A 26,604-nucleotide genomic window follows, 5' to 3' on the forward strand; every position below is an offset into this window, starting at 1 on the left:
TAGTCGATGAGAAACCAATTAATAATGTTTATTATGGAGCGCTAGCAGGTGAGCTCATTATCACCATTCTGTGCTAATACCAGGCCTCAAATGTTCATCTTCTTTGCTTTCAGGCATGTTTTGCCATCACTGATCAGTTCTCATCCCTCTTGCAGTTGCATTGACACTCCTAATTCAAAAGTGTGGCCAAAGCTTTCCTGTAAGTTCTGAAGTTGGATTATTCCTAGGCTTTACATGGTGCCTGACATCAGGCTTGGTTATCACTGTGTTTGGCAGGGGAGGAAGCAGCAGTGATGTGCACTTTCTTCTCACGCCTCCCCACCCTCCACAACAGGCCCCAGTATACAGTGCACGGTGTAGTGTTCTGCATGTAGCACAGGTCTGAATGTGGAGTTCTCTTATTTAATGTGTCCTCTTGCCCACTAAGGAACAGCTACACCTCACTGCACTGGTTTACTGAGACAGACTCTGCCTTGTTATTCATACACTAAGTTGCTTTGGGCTGGTAATGCTGCTGCACTTGCAAGGAAATGAAAATTTTTCTCTGGGAGTTAAAAATGTATCTTTCCGTGGCTATAATAGGTTTGGGTATTCATAGAATCATCCTGGTTGGAAGAGACCTCCAAGATCACCCTACCATGGTCACTAGCCCATGACACTAAGTGCCACATCCAGTCTCAGCTTGAAAACCTCCAGGGGTGGTGAATCCACCACCTCCCTGGGCAGCACATCCCAATGCCTGAGCACCCTCTCCCTGAAAGATCTCTTCCTAATCTCCAACCTAACCCTCCCCTGGCAGAGCTTGAGTCTGTGCCCTCTTGTCCTGCTGCTGGTTGCCTGGGAGAAGAGACCAACCCCCACCTGACTCCAACCTCCTGTCAGGGAGTTGCAGAGGGTGATAAGGTGAACACCCCCAGCTCCCTCAGCCTCTCCTCATGTATATATGTGTGTGTGAGACATACAGGCTTCTCCCATGCCCCTTGTCTTCAGATACTGCGAATTTTCTGTTCTGTTTTGGCAGCATACGAAATAACATGCCCTGGAGACAACAGGGCTGTGGTGGTTAATTCCTGTCCCTTGACAGACCCTTGGAATCTGTTTTAGTTTGGGAAATGGGAAGGAATGAAGCTGTGGGAAATGGTGTTTCTGTCAATGGTTAGATAAGGAGTAAGAGTACCTTGCAAATTGTGGTGTAGGCTAATACGTGCCCTGTGTGACTCCAGAGCCTGGGAAGGCATTCACTCCTGTGCTGTAATTTTCCTCTTACAAAAATAAACATTGCAGTCTCAATGCTATTTCCCAAGTTTTGGGCTAGTCCTTGGCTTCCTTCCCAAGCAGCTCTGTAAACTCTGAGCTGAGGGTGTCTGTCATTCCCTCTGCCCAAGTCATTGGTTGTAGCTACTGGATCTTTTTCGATTCTAGGAGATGCTGCATCTCCCCATTCCTCTGCCACATCGATTTTTTTGGGCTCCAGTGGGTGTAGTGCATGGAGCAGTGAGCACTGAGTGCCTGGCCAGAGCTGTTACAGTTTCAGGGAAGGTAGGTGCTGAATTCTCAGCCTATTTCTGGTTTGAAATTTTTGTTGGTTTAGTTTGGTTCGCTCCCCCCCTCTTTTTTGTTGTTCTATAATCATTGGGATTTTTTCTAGTTTTTCTCTTCCTACATATAGGTCATGTTTGCACTAAGTTCTCCCAGATGCCAGGTGTGAGTCACTGAACCCATGCAGCAAGATTCCCCTGTGTTTACCAAGCTCAGACTGGAGGAAGCAGTGTCCAGTCTGTCCCTTCTGCTGTCTTTGTGTGCATTCACACAAGGGTGAGCAGCACAGACCCAAGATCTCCTGTGCAGTTTGCCTTTCCAGCACACGAGGTCTGTGTGCCTCGTTGTGCTCCTGCAATGTGCAGGGCAAGGTACAGGCACGACTGGCAGGGAGGGAGATCTTGTGTACTGGGATTCATATAGGAATGGTATTGTAATGTTATAACAGTGGAATAACAGCAGTAATGGAAACAATATTCTTATTGCTTTAATTGTTTTGGAAGTGTTGAAGGATAACTTTGAGTAAATGTCATCTGTTTTCGGGCGTTGTAAATGATGAGAGTTCTATACCTATTGCATGTTTTGAAATACATTAGTGTTTGTGTGTGTCTTCCAGACCAGTTCTTTGTGCCTGCAGCTTTTCTTGTGCTCTGCACACAGTGATTGCTTTGCTGCCTTTCTTGTCTTCCTTAATATGTAGAGGATTTGTTTCTTCCTGCGATCTTAACGTTTTTCTCTGTTGCTCTTAAAGCACAAATTATTGCTCATGCAGTTCTTCCTCAAACATTCACTGTACCCCATAGGCTCAGCAGGGCTGGGATCACCAGGGGAATGTGACTCAGGCTTTTACACGCTGACTCAACAGTCACAATGAGTAGATTCATACACCTTTGGCATGTAAGCGCAAGCTGTCGCTTCCTTGCGCTGAGTTTTCTTGAGGAGATTTCCAGAATTAATCCAGGCACAGTGAAGTGATGAAAAGTGATTGTGACCTGTGTGCATGGTGTGCTTGGGCACAGGTTAGGATGGAAAGGGCAGTGGTGTTGTTAGCTGCTTCCACAGCATTATTTTGCAGTTCAGAAACAGCCTTAGTGTGTTAGTATCAGCTTCTTGTTGAGTAGTGTGCCAGTGATGCTTAACAGCCATGGCTAAATGTGTGAGATGTGGCTGTCTGCTTTCACAGCCTCAAATGTCTCACTTGGTCCAAAGAGTGACTGTTTCTTTGAGAAGACCTAAGTTTCTTTGGAGATCCTGCCAGTAAAATAGTTCAAAGGGCAATCATGCAGCACAGGGCTGTGAGCAGGGTCATAACCAACTCCTATTCCTTGGCATCAGGTTAAAAGTTGTCCTTATGTTTTGTTAAGCATTTCATTTGGGCTACTGTTAAGGAAGTGATGCGCTGTGGCTCAAGCTGACAAATTCTGTGTCACTCCAGACCTTCACTTCTCTGCCAGGGACAACCTTTCTGAGTATCCTCTCTGGCTGAAAGGGCAGTTGTGAACAGCAGTAACCCAATGTCACTGGAGAGATAAATAACACTATCACCGAAGTAGACGCAGGTTTAATTTAATTTCATTTATCCTTCTGTCCTGAGGTCTCTCGAAGAGTTCTGATACTTAGTGCTGATCCTCCCCACTGGAGATATGCAGATGAATGATCTTCCTGTCAGCTCTGCCCAATCAAAGTCAGGATCATGCTGCTGAGCTGCCTTTTCTCAGGGAAATGATCTAATAATGACTGGCCTGCCCTACTGTCACAGAAATGAACTGTCTCCTGTGCTCAGATACCACCGAGGTGGTGACCACTTAGTGCAAATCTTCTTCCTGTTGTTCAGGGTTCCTCAGGAGGATAAAAGCCTGTGCTCTTGGCAGCTAAAAGATTTGATCACCTCTAGATAATGTATTTAAGACACCCCACAAGTAAATCAGACTGTTACTGGGAGGGGTTTTACCTCCATTCATCACACACCAGTACTTTTTCCAGGACTTAAGCTTTTAGGGCTCCTGCCAGAGTCACTGGTGCTGTTTTTTGAAAATCTAGTTTTGTTTTTCCTAAGTTTGTGTCTCTGTTTGCCCCTTTTGGTGTATCCCATTGATTTGTGAGCTGGCTAGGTTTGCTTTGTGTGGTGGGTGTGAAAAATTTTACTATATCTCTGCCCAGCTACTGGCAGTGTATGTGGTTATAGAGTGCAAATTTGAGGATTGTGTGGTGCCATAAGATCAGGGTTTGTGGGGGGAATGGCTGTATCTGGAGATGTCAGCAATCTCCTACTGCATCTGTGGTCAGCTCTAGAGAGGATGTAGTTCTAATGGGTGAGTGTCTGCCCAACCTTCTGTGCTTGGGAAACTGCTTTGCAGTAAACCTACTCATAATTCTTCAGGTCATGTCAAGCACTGCTGCTATTTAGTCACTTTACTAACGTGGTGTGTTAGTAGCAAGGAATTGCTGGCAATTTATTAGTTGAGCCTGGTGCTGTTACATCAGCTGTTTCATAAAGGTTTCATCATGCACAAACTTTTATGCTTATCCCACTTTTTCCACTAAATTGTGAGAGGGTCAGTTTGAGACTATGTACCCAGAGATTTCATTGGCAATTTGAACTAAAGCAAAAACTTTAGAAATATTCCCTGAGGGTTAGACTTGATTGTTTCCTTGCCCCTTTTAACTGTTATAAAAGAGCACCAAAAAAGCTTCAGCCAGTTTTCCTTCTATATACTCAAGCAGCAGGTCCAAGCCCAAAGGAAAAAAAAAACGGGTATAAAACAAGCTGAGTTGGGCTTTTGTATGTATCATAGCTTTCCTTGCCTTGGCTTCTCATCAGACCAAGTTTGCTTGCTGTGAGGGTAATCTGCTCACCTTTTAAAATGTTAAAGTCAACTGCACCTGAGGCAGCCCTTGGTGGGCACTGACTCCTAGGAAACAGCCTCAGTTCTCTCTAGACAATTAGCCTCTCAGAAACCATTGGCCTTGCTTTGCTTCCCTCAGACTTCCAAGACCCCAGTGAGGTTTGTTGCAGTGCACGAAGCTCTGGGTAGATCCCATCGCTGTGTTTGCTGTCACATACTCCTTAGTGAGGGTGGAAGGTGGAGGTGTTTTGCTTTTGAATCAGTACATGCCCTATTACTCTGCATCCCTTCTGCAGAGCAGCTAATGGTGCTTCTGTTTCTTTCCTCCTCCTTTTTCTTTGGTGCTTTCACCCTCTCGGTCTAAAGAATGACCTCAAGCCACCTGTGTGACTCTAAGCCCAGGATGAAGATGACTAATTAAATCAGAAGTGAAGGTCTCTGTATTTATCAGTTTAATAATGATCCATATAGGCAGAATATAATAATCCTCATTGATATGCCAATCATGGGGAGAAGAATTGGTTCTTGCTCTCTGCTTTTAGGTATGAACATTTATACTGGGTGACTAATTCTGCTGGGAAGTTCATACATAGTGTCAGGCTACATAAACTAACCGAATCCCTGGTTAACTGCTTTAAAATGTGTTTAAAATGGTCCAGTAAGTGAAAGCTGTAGAGCAGAGGCTCAGACGAGGCTGCTGGGAGGATCCACCGACTCCTCGGTGTGCGTAGCGTGCGCACACAGCCAGCGCAGCCTCTGAGCCTCTGCACGAGCTGTGCAGGAGCTGCAAGTATTTTTAGTGGAAACGAGAGCTCGGTTCAGTCCTGTAGCATGTGACTTCCTATTTCTGCCTGTTACTTCCAAGGGACTTCCTCTGTTACATCGCCTTGTCTCTGGAGATTGATCAGGAGCCGGAGTGTGGTCTACTTTGTTCTGAGCCTGTGACAGTGTTTCCCAGAGTTTGCTCCGGAGTGTTTTATTTGTGTTCTGTCCTACCTGCAGCATGCAAGGACCTGGTGGCTGCCACCCGTGATCGGAAGCTGAGCACGTTTGTCCAGGTCTCGGTGGTGCACCCAGCAGAGCACGTTTTGACGCGGTACTCGAGCACTGAAATCGTGGAGGTGAGAGTCTTTCTTATTCAATTAGCATGTGGGTTAACGAGTCGCTCGTTTCTTCCTCGGAAAGTGGCTGAGAGAGAGAACAAGTTGGTGCACAGTCTTAGGTAAGGCAAGCACACTGTGGCGGTTAGGGAAACATACCTAAGTGTTGTGCAGCTCTTGGCATTTCACCAGGACAAACAGAAGTTAACTTGGCTTTTCATGAAAGCTCTGTTGTTCCAAGTGGAGGCATGGAGAATATTCCAGCTCTCCAGATGTAGGTCTAGAATGAAACAGGGAAGAGTTGCTCTCGTGAAGGGACAAGGCAATGCAAACTAAAACAGAACTAAAGTGCACTGAGTTAGTATTTTTCAATTGCAGAAGAACATAGGTGTGTTGTGTGCTCTGTTCTACTTGTTTCTTGTTCTGTTTTTTCCATTAGAGGGTTAGTTGAGGCTTTTGCAATTTGAAAAGCAATACCCCACTTCTATAATTAAGGGAAGGAATGTGTGTGCGTAATGTCTGTGACTTTATAGCAAATAATTTGTAACTTGCATCACATACTGCAGCCAGAGCTGTCGGAGGCTGCTCTGCTGCTCTTGGCTTTGTCCTGTAAGCATCAGTGGCAGTGGCAGCAAAACTGGCTCAGGGGGAGTGAAGTGAGAGGCAATGTAGGTGTAACTTGCTTAACTCATTGGAGAGATTCCGTAGGCACAGGGAAGTCTCACTGCAAACACACACCTGGTTTTGCCAAAGGCTTGTTTCAACTGTAAATACACTGGGAATACTTCATGTGTGTTCACCCAGCTCCTAATTAAATTATCATGGTTCCAGCCCACAACCATCCTGAAACTGCTGGATTCAAACAGCTTGTATCTGATCAGGAGCTTTCACTGCCTACAATGATGTCATGTGGAAGATGGAATAAGTTGATTTGATGCATTTCTTCACACAACATCCTAGACTTCAATAAATCCCTGGATGTGTTTTGTCAAGGCTCCCAGCTTCATCAGGCTCTGAAGGAGGCAAAGGCAGGAGCACAGAAAGTTACTTTCTCGAAGATAAATTGCCTTTACCACACACAAGTCGTGTCTTTTTTTTTTTTTCCCCCCCCCCAGTATTAACAGAAAATTTAAGGCTACATGCTTGGTAATCCTGAAGCTATGATATAGTTATTCCTGTGTACAGCTGTTAGATATAATCCTACTGTTAAAAAGCACAGGAATGTTATCCTACTGCACTGCTGCCTAGAGGGGCATTGCAACCCTCACTCCAGACACAAGTGCCATGAGGAGAGGCTGAGGGAGCTGGGAGTGTTCAGCCTGGAGAAGAGGAGGCTCAGGGGAGACCTTCTCACCCTCTGCAACTCCCTGACAGGAGGTTGGAGTCAGGTGGGGGTTGGTCTCTTCTCCCAGGCAACCAGCAGCAGGAAAAGAGGGCACAGACTCAAGCTCTGCCAGGGGAGGGTTAGGTTGGAGATTAGGAAGAGATTTTTTTTAGGGAGAGAGTGCTCAGGCATTGGAATGTGCTGCCCAGGGAGGTGGTGGATTCACCACCCCTGGAGGTTTTCAAGGTGAGACTGGATGTGGCACTTAGTGCCATGGTCTAGTGACCACGGTAGGGTTGGACTCGATGATCTTGGAGGTCTTTTCCCACCCTGTTGGTATTATGAAATCCACATCCTCACTGTGATAGAGAGTCTCCAGCATTTCTGTACACTCAGTATTGAGACTTAACGAGATCACTTTTTCCATATGTGTATGCAAGTTGTATCTTTAGTTCATGTAAATTCAGGTGAAATTGCAGTGCTGTATGAACGTGTCGTGGGAGTAACAAAGGGTTTGGCATTGCAGGTTGTATTCCAGGGGCTGAGCTGTTTACAGGAGTGTTGCTAGGCTCTGCCTCACAGCACTTCAGAACTTACCAGATGAAAAAAATTTCAGGAAGTTTTCTGTGGCTTTGTTTTTGTTTGTTTGTTTTGAGGGGTTGGTTGGTTGGTTTTGGTGTAGTTGCTTGTTGTTGTTGGGGATTTTAATATGTTTTCTTGCCCAATTGTCAGTTTATTGATGGGGTAACAATACTTGGCTGTTCCCATCTCTCTGCTGTGGGCAGCTGCCATCTCCATCCTGACATACTACACCTTGCACAGCTGTTGCCCTACTGAATGTTTCCTCATGTTACACAGGGTACAAGAGATCCACTGTTTTTGACTGGAGTGACATTCCCACCGGAATATCCCATCTATGAGGAGACTAAAATAAAACTAACAGTCTATGATGTCAAAGACAAATCTCAAGACACGGTAAGTGGGTTGTTTCTTTTCTTGCATGATTCTTACTGAGGAATAAGTTTCTCATGTTCTTGGGCTCTCCTTAGCATGTTTGCAAATTGGGGAATGGATTGATGTAGGGGAATTGGGAAATAGGTTTTGTTCTTGTGCCTGAAATCAACTTTATCTTTTGTTGCTATGTTAGAGGATAGGAGAACCATCTACTTAAGATGGACACTTTGCTGTTGGCTTTTTAATGGGTTGCATGGATCAGCACAGGTATTCCTGGCAAATAAAAGATTGCTCTTGTGTGGCTTTTGAGGGCAGAGAACATATGGAATAGGCTGAGATAGCATCACCATGAATAATTTCTGATAATATTTGACTTGCATGCCCCAACCAGAATGACAGCAGAGCCTGTAATGTGATGCCTGAAGGGATAATCATGTATTATTGTAATCTCTTGTGTGGTGACACCCACAGCTTTTCTGTGGCTGCTGCTGCTATTGATTTGTGGTAGCCCAGGCTCCACAATGCCCCTGCTAAAGGTGAATCACCTGGGGCTCCAGTGTTGTACAGTTTTGGTTACAGTGTCAGCTTTTTATTCTTGGTAAGTTACTCACTTGAGATGATGTATGGAGGTCAGTGGGGCTGTTTGAGTGATTTAACTGCCAAACACAGACCTTGAGTGCCATTTTACGTGCTCCAGGTGATCTGGGACAGCCTTACACAGTGAGATGTTGTCACAGGACCTATGGGAGATCTGTGGTTTTCTTTTCTGTTTAAGAATAACCAGGGAAGGGACATGTCTGTGCATTTTCACAGTGGCTGTGGATTAGACTACATTGACTTAAAATGGCATCTGCTGTTGATTCAATGGAGTTGTCACCTGTGGACATGTAAACAGGAATTGAGTGAATGGAGTTTGAGTTTGTCCCTTCCCTTACAGTTTCTTTGTGACTGAGAGATGATGGAAAATAATTCCCATCTGTAAGCCAAAAAAGTGGACTGGATTCACGGAGATATGTCTGTACTACAGTTTTTCTAGCTGCAGGCAGGAGGTCTAGCCTAGGGAGGGAATATCTTTTGATAAGCTTTTTGCAAACCTGTAAGAACTTTTCATAGCTGCTCCTTACAATTGTAGTACAGGACAAGTCTCTCCCATAGAATCTCATTAGCATAGCTGGTAAGTCATGAGAGAGAACACCTTTCCCTTTTGGCACAGCATTTATGTAGATCCTGTGTGAAACATTCTAGATCTAGAGTTTATAGTACCTTTGGTACAGGAAAATGTTCGTCCCATCTCTGGCTCATATACATTTAGCTTTTTTTCACTGTTCAACCATTTCAAAGCTGGATGAAGGTAAGAAAAATTTGAATAAGCTGCAAGGTTTAGATGAAGGTGAGGTGCAGCACATGGGAATGACCTCAAGCCATTCTGGTGGTGACTTCATTTGTGACAATAACTGGACTTCTGTTTACATCCTGGAATATCAGCAACATAAAACTAATGGCCTGACATTCTTTGCTAGGATTGGAAGGCATTTCACTTTCTATTAGTTCAAGTGACCTTTTTTCGAGCCTGGATGATTATATAGATCCATAAAAGTCAGGTTTAAATGAGGCATATCTTGGTACCATTACCAACATAGCAGCAGCTGCACAGACTTCAGTGATTCCTTCCTGTCCCAAGAAATGGGATGTGTGCCTTGGGCAGGAGGAGTGCAGCTCCAGGTGCTGTGGCCTCACAGTTCTGATTGTCCAGGCCACAGTGAATCTGTATTCCTTGTTCCTCAGAAACTGCTGGCACAGCTTATGGTTGTAAAACATAGCCCCAGCATTCCCACACAGACAGGCCAAACTTGGGGGTGGAGGGGGATCCAGGGCTGTTAGACATGCTCTGCCCTTCCAGGCTGTGCCTCCAGATCAGTCAGCAGCTCGTCCAAGGGACAGTCTGTGGCAGGAAGAAACCTTGGGTCTGACTACAAGATGTCTTGAGAGATTGGGCAGAAAGCTGCAGGAATAACTCCCACAACATCAGGGCCATACTACTTGTTACTTCACTTAATAAGCTCAGAGTAGCTTGTCGCAAATAGTACTTGAACTTGTCCTATTTGAAGCTTTAGGAAGTGAATTCTGTGCATTAATTAAACTCTGCAGGATTTTCTGCCACAGATAGAAGGCTTAGAGGAGGTGGGGAAAGGGCAGCAGGCACCTCACAGTGCTTCCTTGAGTTTTGCCTAAACCTGACTCTACACAAGAGAATTAGGCCTTGTTTTCTAACCTGTTGGTTTTTCACTCTAACACAAAACTAGTTAAGCACTGCTCAGTCTGTGCACTCAAAATGCTGATGTGAAGGGGCTGCTCCCCACTGAGCAGCACTGCTGACCTGCTGCTTGTGCTGCTCTTTTCAGAGACCTAAAAATAACCTTGCAGGGCTTGGATTGCTGGATGAGAAAGCAGAGAGTTAACTTCACTCTTGCCTGTCATTTGAATTACATTGCACAAGAAGTGTGGGTTAATTACACTGAAGTACTGTGCAGCTGGGATCACATTCACTGTGCTCCACACACTGAATGTTCTGACTGCACTTCTCACTTTTTATGCATCTCTGTCTGATGTTAATCATAATTATATCTTGGCTGTGTCAGGCTCTCTGTAATTGAGGCTTTTTAATAGAATGAAGCAGATTTTTTTGGGCTTTTGTTTGTTTTGACTAGTGTTCCTAAGTGATTGGTTACTGTAAGTTTTCATGGAAACTTTTAATAAAGACTACACTATTCCTACTTTATTTTGCTATAGTTAGAATAAAGAAGTCAGAGTGTTTATGAGCTATAATGTAAATACCCCCAGTGAAGTCATGCATACACAATGGTGTGTAATGCTACAGGATGAAAAGTGTACAGTGACATCTCCCTCTACATCACAAAGGTTTTCTTCCCATATTGTCATGAGCAGATTTATCTTTTGCTGGCTTGAGCTGCACTGTCTTTAAGATTTTAGAGTTGAGTTTCTCCTCACACAGAGTCTGTGCCTGTCCTTTAAGTCATTGTCCAATAAGATGAGAATTGTGAGATGTTCAAATGTTACCTCTGTACCACAGGCTGCTCTTAACTATCCTGTTGGTTTGCCCAGTTGGGTCTAGCAAGTTTTAAAGCTGAAGGCAAATTTTTTCTCTCTTCAGTCACTCTCTGTGCACTGCTCAGCATGAGGCAGGTACCACTGGCACATGCCAGAGGCAAAGCAAACACACGTGTGATGAGTCTGAGTTTCATTAAGAGCAGGGAATGCCTGGTGACTGATTTGGGAGGCAGCAATGTGTTCTGTGTTTGTGACATCTGTCCTGCAGCAAGTGTTCTGAACTTAAATGTGGCAGTGTGGCTGTTTATAGGCAAGTACTGTGACCTTTAACTATGGTGAGACTTTTCTTTATTGTTTCCCAAGAAACACTGCCAGGGTTGGGGCAGCCACAGCCTCCCTGGGCAACCTGGGCCAGTGTCTCACCACCCTCACAGGGAGAACTTCTGCCTAACTTCTAACTTCAATTTCCCTCCTTCAATTTGTGCCCATTGCCCCTTGTCCTGTCCCTGCAGCTCCTAACACAGATCCCTCTGCAGCTTCTCTGGAGCCCCTTCAGCTCCTGGAAGGTGCTCTGAAGTCTCCACACAACCTTCTCTTCTCCAGGCTCAACAGCCCCAACTTCCTCAGCCTGTCACCTGGTGGCCTCCACTGGACTTGCTCTGACAGTTCCATGTCCTTCTTACATTGAAGCACCAGAACTGCAGTGGTGAAGAGGAACAACTCCAGAGGAGGCCATGAAGTTAATAAGAGAGCTGGTGCATCTCCCCTATTGTTAGGAGTTGCAGTGATAGGACCAAGGGGTGATGGGTTCAAATTGAAGGAGGGAAATTTTGGTGAGATCTTAGGCAGAAGTTTTTGCTGTGAGGGTGGTGAGACCCTGGCCCAGGTTGCCCAGGGAGGCTGTGGCTGCCCCAACCCTGGCAGTGTTCACAGCCAGGTTGGCTGAGCCTTGAGCAACCTGCTCTGGTGGGAGGTGTCCCTGCCCAGGGCAGGGGTTGGGTCTGGATGATCCATAAGGGCCATTCCAACTCCTAAATTCCATGAGTCTATGTACTGTTTATAGACTATTTATTCCACCTCCTCATGCTGGTTGGGTGGTCTGTCTGGCTTGTTGGCCTTCCCCTGACCCTTACCTGGAAACACCCAACCCTCTAGTCACCATCATTAACCTCCGGACCGTCAAACCCCTCCCTAACACAGAGGACTACCCCAGTGCCTCTCCTCCCTCCACTGTTCCCTCTGCAGAGTTTATAGCCACCCATGGCACATTCCAGCTGTGCTGTCCCCCTGTGATGGCAGCTGTACCAGAGCCTTTCCACTGCCCAGTGGCTTCCAGCTCCTCTGGTTTGGTGCCAGTGCTGCAGACTCTGGTGCAGATGCATTTCAGTTGGGCTTTTGATCCCAGCACCTTTTTGCAGGGATAACCCCTAATTCCTGTGTGGCTGTTCTCAGGTTCTTCCATGGATTCTAACACCCCAGTAACCCTTGTGCCTTTGCTGTCACGTGGATCTCTATCCACACCTCCACTGGGACAGCAGACTGAAGGATCTCACCAGCACACAGCCTCTCATATTTTGTGTGCAGCCCTCAGGATTATCTCCAGTGAGCCTGGTTTTACTCCTTTCCCCCTTCAAATCCAGTTTGAGGATGTTCCAATGAGCCCTGATAACTCCTGTGTGAAGGTTTACTGGGCTGGCTGTTTCCTCCCTTGTAGATAGTGTTGTAAAATAGAAGGTAAGAAGGTACAGATTATTTAACATTTAGTCCTTCAGTGGCAAAACTATTTCTGCATCATCTTTATTTAGATGCACTAAGGATTGGAAGGATGAAAAGAAAAGTATTTGGAGCAGTGGTAAGTCTGTTCCTGCTTTTGTGTTATGAAAGCAGCACTTAAAACCAGGTTGGGAACAGATTTGTCTTTTGAAGTTGTGGAGTGTGTGTTCTGTGAAATTGAAAACAGCACATTCAATCTATTAGAACAGATCTTTCTCCCTCTGCCATGTGTCTCACAAAAGAGTTATGGATCTGCTTGTGCCAGTGAGTGTTTACATTTGAAATTTTGTGCTTTAAAAGTAAAGCTGAGCAAATATTTCTGTTCAGAAATCAGGTGAGAAACATATGCATTGGATGTAATGTGAAACTTCATCTTCCTGAGCAAGTTTTTGCTAGCAGAGCACAGTAAATTGCTCTCAGAGTAAACTAGTTAAATGCTTTGTATTTTGCTGTATTTTAAATATTTGATGAATAAACCTGAAAGGCTTGTGTAATCACTTAGGCCTTCCAATGCTGTTGGGAATGCACGTGGCATTGAATTTTACAGCAATCAAAGCCTCTTTATGCAGTCATTATGCAGTATTTTAAGGAAACAAATTCCCATGTGGCTAAAATTCTCCATGCTTGGCTTTCTTCATGCCAGAAATGAGGATTGTGTTGTGATCTGTTCTTTGTTTTGTCCTGTTCACCATGGATGGCACGATCAGAAAGGGAGAGCATTCCAAGATACGTTTCTGTAAGAAGCTGTAGCTTGCAGAGTGGTAGCTGGAAAGGAGGAGAACAAAGGCCAAATGTGGGCTGTAGTGTGGGCAAAACTGAGTGCATTTGGTTCTCTCCAGATCTCCACAGCATAACCTGAATGAATATTATCAGCAGCAGCAACTGTGAGCACAAGGTCTCAGTGTCCGGAGCATTTCCTTTTCCTGAGGACTAAACTGACTTCCCTCACCTTGAGTTTATTACTTATTGATGAGATCAGGAATTATAACCAAGGCCTCACTGGCACAGTGACATTAGTTATGTTTCTATTTAGTCTTTTTGGTAGTTTTTTTTCAGCATTCTGCAGGGTTGAGAAGTTGGTGATTTGCTGCCCCAGAGTTCTTTTCATCACGGTCATGGCACTTTTAAAGCAAGAGCAGTCGAAGACTTTGGTGGAACCATGCAGCTGTTGATGTTTATTCTTGCAGTCTTATTATCCTTAAATCCTTTGCCACATACACAGTCTCAGGAATGGCAGATGAAAAAGCTGCAAGTCACAATTTTCCAAATCATGTTTTTGTTTTATTTTTCTTCTGTTTTTCCCCCTCCAATTCAGAGTAGAGAACAGCATGACTTTCTGTTTTACTGGGTTTTTCTAACCCAGCTTTCTCTGCAGGCTTCAGCACATTTCAGTCAGGCACAGCATTTAAAACACAACCATTGTAATGGTTCATAGAGCTATCAAGGTAATTTAATTTAGGGCTAAAAGCAAAGAAAACAATTAGCAAAGGCTGTTCTATCAGTTTGGACTGTAAAAGGTCTGAGCCATGCTCAAGTGAAATTCAGAGGAAAGAGAAATGCATTTTGTCTGCAGGTTCATCAGGAGACATGTCCTATACATCAGGAATAGTAAAGGAGTAGTATGTTTGCACCACTTCTAGTGTGTGGATTCTTGTGAGATGAGAAGGTTTTTGGGCATGTCTGTATGACATTAATCTGACCTGATATCTGACCTGACAGTCACTTCTGGGGGAGGCTGAAGTCTTCATACTTTGTGTGCCTCACTGTTACAGGTGTTGTCTCCATTGCTCAGGTTTTTGGTTCTAAGTTAAGACCATGGGCATTTGTCACTGTATTGTAGTGAAAGAAAATCACTGGATCTCTGTTGGTGTAGAATTACGAGCAGACTGTGCTACCTTATGTCTCCTTGGTCTGCTAGCACAAAGTGATGCAGGTGTTAACCTTGTGAGTTCTCGTCTCTGTTACTTCCACCAAAAAGTCTGGAAGGAGGAGCAGAGGCAGCACTGGGTCACAGCTCCTTTGTTTTATTTTCCCTAGTTTGCTCTTCAGCAGTTTTACTGGGTATATTAGAATTGAAGAGTTCTTTTTTCTATATGCATTGAGAGATAAAAGCTGATTCCTTTGGTTGCCACATCATCTGCACCATGAGCTGTTGTGTGTAGATACATTTTGTCTTCATATGCAGATTTGTAAGGTTTGGTTGGGAGAAAACCATTTCTCTGTTATGAGTCCTTCAGGCAGGATTGTTTGCTCCCTACCAGCAAGTCTGCGTTGTGAGGGACAAGTGTGATTTATCTCCTGTGCAAGGCAGCAGTTAGTGTGGCTGAGATGCTTGGAAGGCTTGGGTTTGACATAGCTGCCTTAGTGAAATGGAGCATGGAGCTCCTGGATTTGTTGTAGCTATAGATTCACTGCCTCTGTTCCCAGGGAAGAACTTGGCAGCTTTTCAAAAAGAAGTAATTGCAAGGCTCTTGCTCAAGGAATTATCTCTGAATGTGGAAGCTCTGGACAGTTACTGCCCAATTATTGCTATCCTGTTCTGAAATAACATCACCCCTGTGACAAGGGAGTTTCTGAATAATTAACTGCACCCATGTGGCTTCCAGGCTTGATATGACAGAAGAAAGACTGTCCTTGAAGTATAAATTCAAGTGTAGGTACATACACTCTGTTTCACTGAGAGGTTTCCTGAGAGACTTTTTCTGTGTACAGACAATGCTGTGCGAGATCCAGAGTTTCATTGCCCATTAAGACAGCCTTGACATTATCACTTAGGAATCCTCTCCTGGTAGATAAATCTATTTGGGTTTAGAACTAGCCCCAGTGCAGAGTCTGTGGTAGTAGTGCAGTGGTGGATTCCTTCCCCCTGCTCCTTTCTCAGTATTCCTTAGGTAGTAGAGCAGCTTATTTAGCCCCCAGAAGAGGTTCCTGTAGGAAGGGCCAGAAGGCTAAAAGGTTTTGTGTCTGTTTTCAGGCAGGTGAAACATTAATCAGCAGCACATTCAGTATAGAGATGACAAAAAGCCTGTTGGCTTCCCCCTCTTTGTCCCTCCCGTTCCCTTGTTCCAGATCTGCAGTTGGGGTTGTGGTTGGGTGTGCAGCCTGTTTTGTGTGCTCCACATGGACCATGCTGTTTTCTTAGTGTTTCTGAAACTCTTGGATGAAGCTGCTTCTAGAGTTCCCAGCACTTTTGTTTCAGTTTTGGTTCAGCCACCTGGATGAACCAAAACCATTGAGCTGGAGTCCTTTACAAAGGGATGTATCCATTGAGCTGGAGTCCTTTACAAAGGGAAAACTGGAATTTCAGGTTATTTGGACAAGTAACTCATCTTTCTTGTGATCAGAACACTTAGCTCAAGTAATATCAGATGTTCTGGATTGTCAGTCTTTTGTCAATCTTTAAGAGAAATTTGTATTTACTATATTTGCATTGGTGATACAATCAAAGTGAATCTTAGGAGGCTGTAGAGCTTAGATGTTTCTTTTGCTTAGGTTGCCGTTATTGATGTCTTTGAGTTGTTACAAGTGGAAGGGGCAATAAATCCTTTGTTTCTTTTGTGAGTGGCTGTTGCCTACAGCAGCTTGTTGAGATGCTGTAAGTGAACCTGCACAGCACTGCAGTTCACATTCAGTTAGGATGAAAGTGGTTGGGTCTGACTTTGGGAACTCAGCACTGCAGGTCCTGGTGATTTAAGTGGTTGGGTCTTCTGACTTTGAGGACTTGCACTGTAGGTCCTGGTGGTTTGACCAGGTGTTCTGTGTCCTGTCTGGCACTTCCCATAACTGAGATTGCACTGTCTGAAATCAGATGCAATAAGTACTTCATATAGTGATGGCAACTAGTTCAATATGGATTTGGGGCTGGGATAAGGTTTTGAGTTGGAAACAAATTCCATGGCTTTATTAGAAATAAAAAGCAAATCTTGATTTCATCAAGAAAAGCAAACACATTTTTGTGTGGTTTTAACTTATGTTATGACTTCTAGTTGAGAGATGATAAAAGTAAATTCATGTAGTTTGTGAGTGTGTAGGTCTTTCCCTCTACTCTTTTCCCTACCAAGTGACAGAGCCTGAGAATTTGACCTGGAATTAAGCAAACTCTATGTTGAAAATGAGCTTTTACAGCAACCACAGTGTTCACAGCCAGGTTGGATGAGCCTTGAGCAACCTGCTCTGGTGGGAGGTGTCCCTGCCCAGGGCAGGGCTTGGGGCTGGGTGATCTGGAAGGTCCATTCCAACCCTTAAATTCTGTGATTCTGTGATCATTGCTGCCTTAACTGGCGCAGCACACCGAAGTAACTTTTTTGGCTATTCTGTTTTGTGGCTCTGGAATTTGATTTGGGCATGTGATGAGTGGGAGATGGGAAGTCACTGGCCAAGTGGAAAGGTTGGTTAGGGCTGTGACAGGAGGTCTCTGGGTAGAAAGAGAATCACATCCAGAGGCAGAGGGTGAAGTAGAAGGTGTGGTCAGATTTGGTATGTAACTTCAATAGCTCATCCCATTCTATCTCAGGTTTGCTTACAGTTAGAGCTGGATTGGTCTGTTGCACACAAGTAGAGCTGGATCTGTCTTTACCTAGAGTAAAATGTTGTGTGATACAAGTACAAAGCTCAGGTGAAATGAAGGAAACCACATTCCTGGGCCCAAGGCACAGGAGGTTAAGTGGTTGTGTTAGTGTCATTTGCTTTGCTAATGTTCATGTGGCTGCTGTGTGTACCTGCAGGTTTCATTTCCTGGGCCCAAGGCACAGGAGGTTAAGTGGTTGTGTTAGTGTCATTTGCTTCCACAGTTGCCAGTATTGTGACATTGGGTATAATAAAGTGGAATTTAGTTTTCGTGGTGATGTTCGGTATTGAAGTTGAGGGTATGGAAACAAATTCAGTTTCAGCCTCTATTTCATGTGGCTGCTGTGTGTACCTGCAGGTTTCATTTCCTGGGCCCAAGGCACAGGAGGTTAAGTGGTTGTGTTAGTGTCATTTGCTTCCACAGTTGCCAGTATTGTGACATTGGGTATAATAAAGTGGAATTTAGTTTTCGTGGTGATGTTCGGTATTGAAGTTGAGGGTATGGAAACAAATTCAGTTTCAGCCTCTATAAATATGGAACTTATAGCATTTGTAACCAAAACAACTGTAAGTCAAGTGTGTCTTTCCTTTCCCTTGAAAAATGCAACCAACATATGCAGGTGTTACTGCAAGTACAGTGGGATGAGTTTTGCAAGTGTATTTCATAGAATGTGGGGGTTGCAAAAGACCTCAAAGCTCATCAAGTCCAACCCTACTGTGGTCACTAAACCATGGCACTAAGTGCCACATCCAGTCTCAGCTTGAAAACCTCCAGGGATGGGGAATCCACCACCTCCCTGGGCAGCACATTCCAATGTGTGATCACTCTATCTGTAAAAAATCTCTTCCTAATCTCCAACCTAACCCTCCCCTGGCAGAGCTTGAGTCTGTGCCCTGCCAAAATAGTAACTTCAAGTCACTTTTATTTGTGATTTCTCACTTATGTATTCATGATTTGTTCTGATTTAGTCCTGCAAACCATGAGAAAATGTCTGTAACACTTTAATAAAGTCACTTAATTTTTTTATGAAATATTTAAGTTGCCTTTTTCAAAGAGGAAAGCATTTTAATTACTATTAAATTAAGGTAATAACACTAGATTATTATTAGCAATTATTTTAAGCAGATAAGGACTTGCTCCCAATTAGCCTAAGCTGTTCACCTCTAATAACACTCACCTTTCTAGAGGATGCACTGGTTTAGGGAGGACATCTCGTTTCAGCTCAGATTTCTAAAATGCATTTACTTTCTTGTCTTCTGTGCAATTTAACCTGTTTTAGAGGATGATATTAGACAAAGCAGCCTTTAAATGTTTGGGATAAAAGGTCCAAAAATGTTCGCCCTGTGTGTGGTGGATTTCTCTCGAGATGGGTTTGGTTTGGCTCGATTGGAGGATGCTCTTCGGGTGAAAGGGAGTGTCTCTAGTAAGAACCTTGGCCGGATGGGACTTTAACTTGCCAGGTCTAGCTGAGTCGGTGAGTTGAAATTTCCACGTGGCGTAATTCTGGAGCCTGAGCTGGCACACAGCCTGTGGGTGTGGAGCTGGCAGCCTGGAATATAGGTTAGTGAACGAGCAGTCAGAGCATTTTCAGGAGCCAGGGCTGAAATTCAGAAGATGCATGTGTTCACGTGAAGGTTTTTACATCTGTTTTTAGGAGGCAGCTGAAGTTGCTCCTTCCCAGTCTCTCACTTCTCTTCCCAGTGTTCAGATCACTGAGAAGATTACGTGTAAGGGCTTTATTTTGCGAACTAGGTGAGAAGGTTGGAGTTTGTCCCCCAGTGCTGTTTAGTGCTCTTTTTCCTGGGTGTTGCTTCTACAGTCAATATTAACAAAACCCTAGGGAAGGTGTAAATAGTTTGCACTGAAGTTAGGAGTAGTGTTGAAGGTCTACTGCATGTTTACAGAGCAGTTCCTAGATGCGCAGGAGGAACTCGTATCCGTGTCCTGACAGTCATGAGGCTTTTAGGAAAGGTGTAGTTTCTTCCTAATGTATAAAGAAGCAGTCTGGAATGTAGGCTTCTCTATCAGGTATCTTTATTTACGTATTTATTGCTGCTTTTTTCAATCTGTGTCTCCCTTGTAAAGACTGAATTAACTGTCTCTCCTTACCCTTCCATTTTTAGGGAGGGAGGTTGAAGTAGGGCCTGTATTGTTGTATTGGGTTAGCTTCAGATCCAGAGGTGGAATATTCTCAGTGCTGTTAGTCAATGCTTTCTCTGATGGCTGTGTGGCAGTGAGGTGATGTGTGACTGCAGTGTTCCCCCAGAGTTATCACTCTGGAGCTGTTTGCAGCACACACCGAGTGTTCCCATTTGTCTCTTTTGGGGTTCTCTGTGCTGAATATTTTGATACCAAAGAGTGACTTGCAGCAGTTTATTGGCTGGGAAATATTTGTGCAGAGCAGGACAGTGACTGCCCTGTTAATCTGCAGAAATCCACGTGCACAACCTCTGGTTTTTAACACAAAACCCAACAGGTAATTGTTTTAGTGGTGCAGATACAGCTGAATGTTAGTTATCTGTAGCTGTGGTTGTTCTCGTGTCACTGTATCTCCTGTGCAGCACCACTGCAAAAAGAGTGAAGATTTTTGATTTTGAAAGAGGTGAAGCCATTTGGAATATGTAACAAAATGCAATTTTCATGAATAAAAGGGGTAAAGACAATTAGTAAATTTGGTTTCAGCCTTTGTCCTTGTTTTTAGTGAACAACTCAGCAGTAAAACTATTGAACTCAGATCTAAATAGTGTCTTCATTACTCTGTTCTTAGAGTCACAGGAGAGTGTGAATCTGATCCTTTGCTTCTAAATCCTCTCTGTACAGGACCACGGGAAAGGAAATTAAGTGTTCAATACAGCAGTGAGAATCCATTTGTGGAAGTTCAGCTCTGTCAGCATGTCCTTTCTAAATTCCTGTTCTCTTTACTTCGTTGGGCAGAGAAGTTGCCTTCAGGCTAAATATCTACAGATTTAAGGCTCAAGTATGAGAAGATTTTGATGCAGAAATCTCTTATCATGGCAGTGTGAATGTATCTCATAATGAAAGTTTTCTAAAGTGGTTTTTTAGCTAGGTAGTCACTTTTAGGTGCTTGAGTGTGATGGTTTGAGTTTGTGGGGAAGTTTCATTTCATGGGGGTTTTTCTTATTGGTTTTTTTACTTTTCATTCAAAGTAATTAGGGAAAATAGGCTCAGAAGAAGGAATGAGGAAAATCACATGAGGGTTCAAGTGCTTATTCTGTGCTCATATGGGTGTGTGTAATGCCTGCAACTATATTCAAGCTGTCATAAACAGGACAGTGCTCATTTATGCACCTCAGGACCAAAGAGGAGTTTATGAGAGCCTGTCCTACTGAATGTTGGATGTACACAGGTTAGGTGGTTAAATTGTGCTGGCTAAGGAGCTGAGTCTCTGCTCTGGGCCAGAATATCAGTCAGACCCCTCAGGGCAATGTGAGCACAACAGCAGCCAAACAGTGCCCAGAGGAGTTCAAGAGGAGTAAAGCTCTAAGGGGATTTGCTGTTTTTCAATTACATTCAAAGATCTGGTCTTTTAGAGGACAAGATTTGGTTAAGTTGAAAATTAATCCCTTTCTGAATGAGAGAGAATTATGCTGAGTCGCAAGGGGATCTGTTGTTGAATGATTTTAGTATTATCCTGTCTCCAGACAGTGCCTTTGATCTATTTTATCAGTGTGTGCTAAGGATCATAGAATTTAGGGGTTAGAATGGAGCTGAGAGATGATCCAGCCCCAACCCCTGCCCTGGGCAGGGACACCTCCCACCAGAGCAGGTTGCTCAAGGCTCAGCCAACCTGGCTGTGAACACTGCCAGGGTTGGGGCAGCCACAGCCTCCCTGGGCAACCTGGGCCAGGGGCTCACACTCTCACAGCAAAAAACTTTTTTCTAATATCTAACCTAGACTTCCCTTCCAACTTGAACCCACTACCCCTTGTTGTCCTAATCCCAATTTTTAAATCTGAGGAACCCTGCTTTAGTTTTAATAGCTCTCTCCTTCCTTTGGTGCCCAGTTGCATGTATTTAAAATAATCATACCTCCTTTTAGATGCTATTTTCTGATGCTAAATAAATCTGAACTCTGTTTTCTTACCTGAATTGGTTCTCCATCCTTACCAACATCCTTAATCTTGTTTCTTGACTAGTAATGGCAGGTGCACACAGCACTGCTGATAAAGTGGAAATACTTTTCCTGCTGTATCTGAAAAGCATATTTTTTCCTCAAAGTTTTTGATTCTTCATACTCAACCTGCTTATTCCTGATGCACTGAAGTCTTTCTACCACTGTGTTTTCTGAGCTAACTTGCCTCTAGCTTCTTAAGGAAGGGCTAGTTGTTACTAATTGAATGTATCACCTTGTGCTTAATACAGTTATATTTCTGCTCCTCAGATCTTCCATGTGTAATTCTTTCTGTATCCCATTGTGGTTTTCCTTGTTATAGATTCTGTCTGCTAAATGTCATTATAAAGCTTCTAGAGTTGTTGCTGTAGTGCTCAGTGAAAATCTGCAGTAAAGTGAGCCCTGCCACTGACTCTCAAGGAACTCTCCTTACTGTTTCAACTCTCCATTTCCTCATTAGCCAGTCTGTTAATCTCTCTAATTCCTTTCAGCTGACTAATAATTTTTGAAAAGGCACTGTATCAAGTGCTGTATTGAAGTTCAGAAGATAAGAGCTGCTGCATTTCCTTTGTCTAGACAAGCAGTTATCTTAGTGAAGGAAAATAAGAGATTAGTCTGCTTGATCTCCCTTTAATGAGCACATGTATTTTTCTAAGAAGAATATATGTGTATTACTTTGCTGACTCTGGAGAAGATGGTCCTTAGCAGCTTAGGCATTGTTAGGGCAGAAGTTACGTTGGTGTATTGGGGTTTTCTGAGTTCCAACCAATGCAGAAATCATGTGTTACCTTAGCAGTGAAGTATCTGCAGCTGCAGTTCGTTTCAGTGGTGGTGACACTTTTGTATTGTTTAGTGTTGAGTTTTGGGATGTGGCAGGTGGAGGTGAAATGAAAAGTTAAGATGCTCGATTTAGTATGGATATGCTGAAGCATTGCTATAAAAGGAGCACCAAAAACATACTGGTTAAGTACAAGGAGTTAAGACCTTTTTCACTTTTGAAGTGTTGGCATGGTATCTCCTGCTGCTTTCACTGGAGAGCAGAGATGAAGTGTGCAGCTGGTGCAGAACTTCCAGTGACACCAACAGGCATGAGAACCTGCTTTGAAATCCCCACATTGCAATGGGGGTGAAAAATGTTACATTGATCTTCCTTGAAAACTTTGCTGCTGTCCAACCTGAAGGAAAAAGTTTGGGAAAAGTGATGTATAAAATACATCACTTTCACCACATCCTAATTCAGCATCTTTGCTTTCCAAAATGAATTTGTCTTTTAAAAATCAAACCCTAAGCTACTGGTTTAGTACTAAAACTAGTTATGTAATTGAGTTTAGTCTATTAAGATTGTGTGAGGTTATAAAATGAAGGTGGTTAAGCAACTGTGGCTCTTTCAATGAGTTCATATTAGTCTCTCTTAGAATCATAGAATCCACCAGGTTGGAGAAGACCTCCAGGATCATCAAGTCCAACCCTACTGTGGTTACCAGACCATGGCACTAAGTGCCACATCCAGTCTCAGCTTGAAAACCTCCAGGGATGGTGAATCCACCACCTCCCTGGGCATCACATTCCAATGCCTGATGACTCTCTCCAGAAAGTATTTCTTCCTAAATTTCTCTGTCCTTAGGCAGCCCCCATAGTTTTCTTCCTCAGAAAATGCTTACAGGTCTGTGAGTCTCACTGTGGTTTGCTACCAGTGGTTCTATGTCCTGGCTGAAAAATGCTGTGGGAGTTGCACATCAGCAGTCCTGAGTGGTCTGACTTTCAGTGTAGCTCTGCCCAGATGGATTGTGTGGCTGCAGACATTATTTTGGACATGGTTTCAATTTAGGCCTTGGACTTGCAAAGGCATTAAAATAGTACAGTGGGTAGACCAGATAAATGTGTTGGTTGGGGTCTCCTCCAGCTGTGTGGAGGGGAAGGAAGCTGAGTAATCCTGTGGAATGGGAGACAAGAACCTATGTTCCTAGTTTTTAACCAAGGTTTCTATGTTATGTCGGGCAAGTCACAAATGCTTTAGTTCTGTCATGCAGAGGATTTGTTTTGTCCAGAATGCCCAGTGCATGAGCTGAAATGTGTTTGGATACACTGCTAGGAGCAGTGAGTCAGGTAGCTCAGCTTAATGTCTGTGGACACCAAGCACCAACACAGTGGTGGGTAAAGAGGAGCTCCTGCCCCAGAGAAGTGGTGGAAATGCCGAGGTGTTCTGCAGAGAAATGCCTGGGATGCTGCAGGCTTAACTTTCCCTTTTAACAGAAGATACTGTAAAAATGCCAGGCTGCTCCCATTCATACTTGGTTGCCAGGAAGACAAAATTCTGCCAGTTTTCCTGTGTTACTTTGAAACAGAGGAATGCTGAGATGCTTAGAACTGTTTGGAGTCTTTAACACACTCCTGTTTGTCTGGTTTGGATGCTCCTACACGTAGCCATTGCACGGGGCCTGGGATGTTTCAAAAGCTTCAGCTGAGTCCTTTGTTCTGAGTTAAAGGCTATTCCAGCTTTTAGGGAGTGCTGATAGCTGCTCTGGTGTCTGGATCTGTGTTCTAAGGGAGCAGAAACACTAAGTTTCTTCTTTCTTCCTCAGGATGCTACTGGGCTACCAGTGACATCAGATTGATTTTCCATCCTGGTGCAACAGCTTACTTGTACTTGGTCAGACACTATTTCTCCTCTTCCCAAAGGCAGCACACACAGGCAGCAGGCAGGCAGGCAGGCAGCACTGCATCGAGCAGTGAGGAAGTGTGAAAGGCACTGCTGTGTCCCTGTGGAAGTATCAGTCATGGAAAGATCGAAGCTTTAAGTTTCCTGAATTCCCCAGAAGTAATCTGCTGTTTCTCTGGCAGTCTGAGGCTGGGGGAGAAGGCAAAGTTACTGAAATTCTCCCTACAAGTTCTGACCAGGATGGAGCAAGAGTGCTATAATGTAAAATCCAGCTAAACCAAGTCTCAGGACTGTGACACATTTCTCTTTCTCTCTCAGAGGTGTAAAAGCAGACAGTAATAAAGGTAGTAGGAACAGATTTTTTTCTTAGAATGGTTTAGTGGCCAGAGTTGGTCTGGCTGCCTGAAATGGCCTGGGATCTGTCACAGGCAATGGGTACCCAAAGCATTGCCAGAGGGTCTGGGTCTGTTAACCCTTTGTTGCAGGAACAGATACACTGGGGTGGGAATTCTGTGGAGTATTTCTGTGTGTGATGGAAAGGAATGGGATTTGAACTGGCACTTAAATTAGTTATCTAACTGAGCTGCCTTTAATTTAGGCATTGCTGTGTGGAATCTTCACTGCAATATTTTGTGTTGTCCTACTTTGCCACCAGTCAGCCCCCTGGGGACTTCTCTCTGACGATATTTTGCATCTCGGTTTCACTTGTTCCGAGTGTGGTGTTGTTGCTTATTTTAATATGTAAACATGTGGAGATGATTTATTTCGTTTTCCATGTGAGATGTGGGTGTCAGGCTCTCCTGATCTCTTGCAAGGGAGTTCCTGTCATTTGCAGGAGCACAAAGCTCCTTTGTGAGAGGGTTTTTTTTTTCCATACGTGGAGAGAACAGATCTCATTCTCTGTAAGTAAAAAGCAGGAAAGTCAGGACTAGGTTAAGAACAATCACTTGGGGCAGTTTGGGGGGTGTGTTTGCATGGAAAGTAGAGTAAGGGCAGAAGATAACTGTGTACAAGAAGAATTTCTGTGGAAGCCTCCTATAAATGCTGGTGTCTAGCACCCAGGAATATGCTTGTCCACATGCCATGGTGAGGATTAAAAGAAAGTCAAAAGGCATCTTTGTGAACTTGGATCATTTTCAACCTGAGACTTTGCAGATGCAGCCTGCAAAGGCTTGAATGCAAACAGGCTGTGGATGTGGGAGGTTAAAATAGCAGAGAGGACTTTGCTTTGTGAACTTGCTGCCCAGGAGCTCTGAGTTGTGCACAGAGCCACGTCTGAATTCTGGCTGCTGGATAAAACACCATGGGCAAGAGTGGAGGCCTTGGCTGGGAAGGCTTTGGTGAGACCATGCTGACTCCTAGTGTCTCCAGAGCGAGTGGTGTGCTGAGCTGGCCCCGTGCCACAGAGCACCCCTTATCTGAGCCCTGCACACAGCAGAAATTATTGCACCAGCGATTCATGGGCTGCCAGCAGAGCAGGGTTAGAAAGGATGTATTGGGACTGGCTGGTATTTGTGGGGTTCAGGGGAGAGAAAAGCGAGAGGAAAAAATATTGCAGCCAAGACAATTGAACTGCGTAACTGGAAGTGGCTTTTGTTGTTGCTTTTCTATATGGAGACACTGCTGGAAACAAACAGCTCTGCTCGGGAAGTGTGGTGTTCTGAAATGCAGTTCAGGAGGCATTGGGGTCTGTCTGTGCAGAGAAACATTCTAGGACAAAAGGGTGGTCAGTCTGCAGATTTTCTGTCTTGGAAAGAATAGTTTGCTGAGATGGCACTGTCCTTATTTCTTAGATGAAATGGCACAGAAGTTGTAGCTCTGCCCTTGAGAGATCTTTAGCATCTGTAACACAGTCAATGAACAAAAGGTTAAAACATGAATAATTCTCTGTCATTTTAAAGACCATTTTTTCAGCAGGGAAAAAAATAGTCTGCCAGACTTCATTTTTTGAACTGTTTTTTTTCTAGTTTGGTTTTATTTGGTTGTTGATGGTTCCTTAGTACTGGCAGGAGCTCCCTGGAGAGTAGGCACTTGTCAAGTGAAGTGCATGATCATAAAATCATCTTCAATCCATGCAGCAACCAAGAAGGATTGACAGGAGCTCTTTGGCCACAAGACTAATGGTACGAATGGTGATGGTGACACTTCCAACTGCTGCTTCTTAACACGGTGTTTGGAAGAACTAAGCCTGTGTGAATTTAAATTGTGGATTACTGGTACTTTAAGTAGCAACTGAATGTTTGTGAAAGATTCTTCATGAGTTTCTTTCAAGGGCTCTCTAAACTTCTCTCATATACAAGTGGAAAGGGAAGTATTGTTAACTCAGGGCAGCTTTAAGAATTATTGAGGTTTGGGGACCTTCATATGCCCTTAAACTGTCCCTCTCAACATCTGTGCCATGGTGGATTACTCACCAGTTTTGGGGCAATAGGGTAGAATGGTCCATAACTGATGGCCAAGAAGTCCAATGCCATCCTGGCCTGGATCAGGAACAGTGTGGTCAGCAGGACCAGGAAGGTGATTCTGCCCCTGGACTCGGCCCTGGTGAGGCCACACCTTGAATCCTGTGCTCAGCTCTGGGCCCCTCAGCTCAGGAGGGACATTGAGGGGCTGGAGCAGGTCCAGAGAAGAGCAACGAGGC

General features: G+C 44.1%; 1 protein-coding gene across 1 annotated transcript in view; it reads left to right on the top strand.

Annotated features, from left to right (window-relative positions):
- Window positions 1-26,604, top strand: part of LOC103802485 (type II inositol 3,4-bisphosphate 4-phosphatase-like) — a gene marked incomplete at its 3' end in the record, with an annotated part of 78,159 nt that overhangs the window by 14,763 nt on the left and 36,792 nt on the right. Inside the window, exons 3-4 of the mRNA XM_009074966.1 lie at window positions 5,388-5,506; window positions 7,668-7,784. Coding sequence (XP_009073214.1) covers window positions 5,388-5,506; window positions 7,668-7,784 — 236 coding nt within the window. The remainder of the gene's footprint in view (window positions 1-5,387; window positions 5,507-7,667; window positions 7,785-26,604) is intronic.

The sequence above is a fragment of the Acanthisitta chloris genome, unplaced genomic scaffold, assembly GCF_000695815.1.
Source record: "Acanthisitta chloris isolate BGI_N310 unplaced genomic scaffold, ASM69581v1 scaffold5635, whole genome shotgun sequence".
NCBI lineage: Eukaryota > Metazoa > Chordata > Aves > Passeriformes > Acanthisittidae > Acanthisitta > Acanthisitta chloris.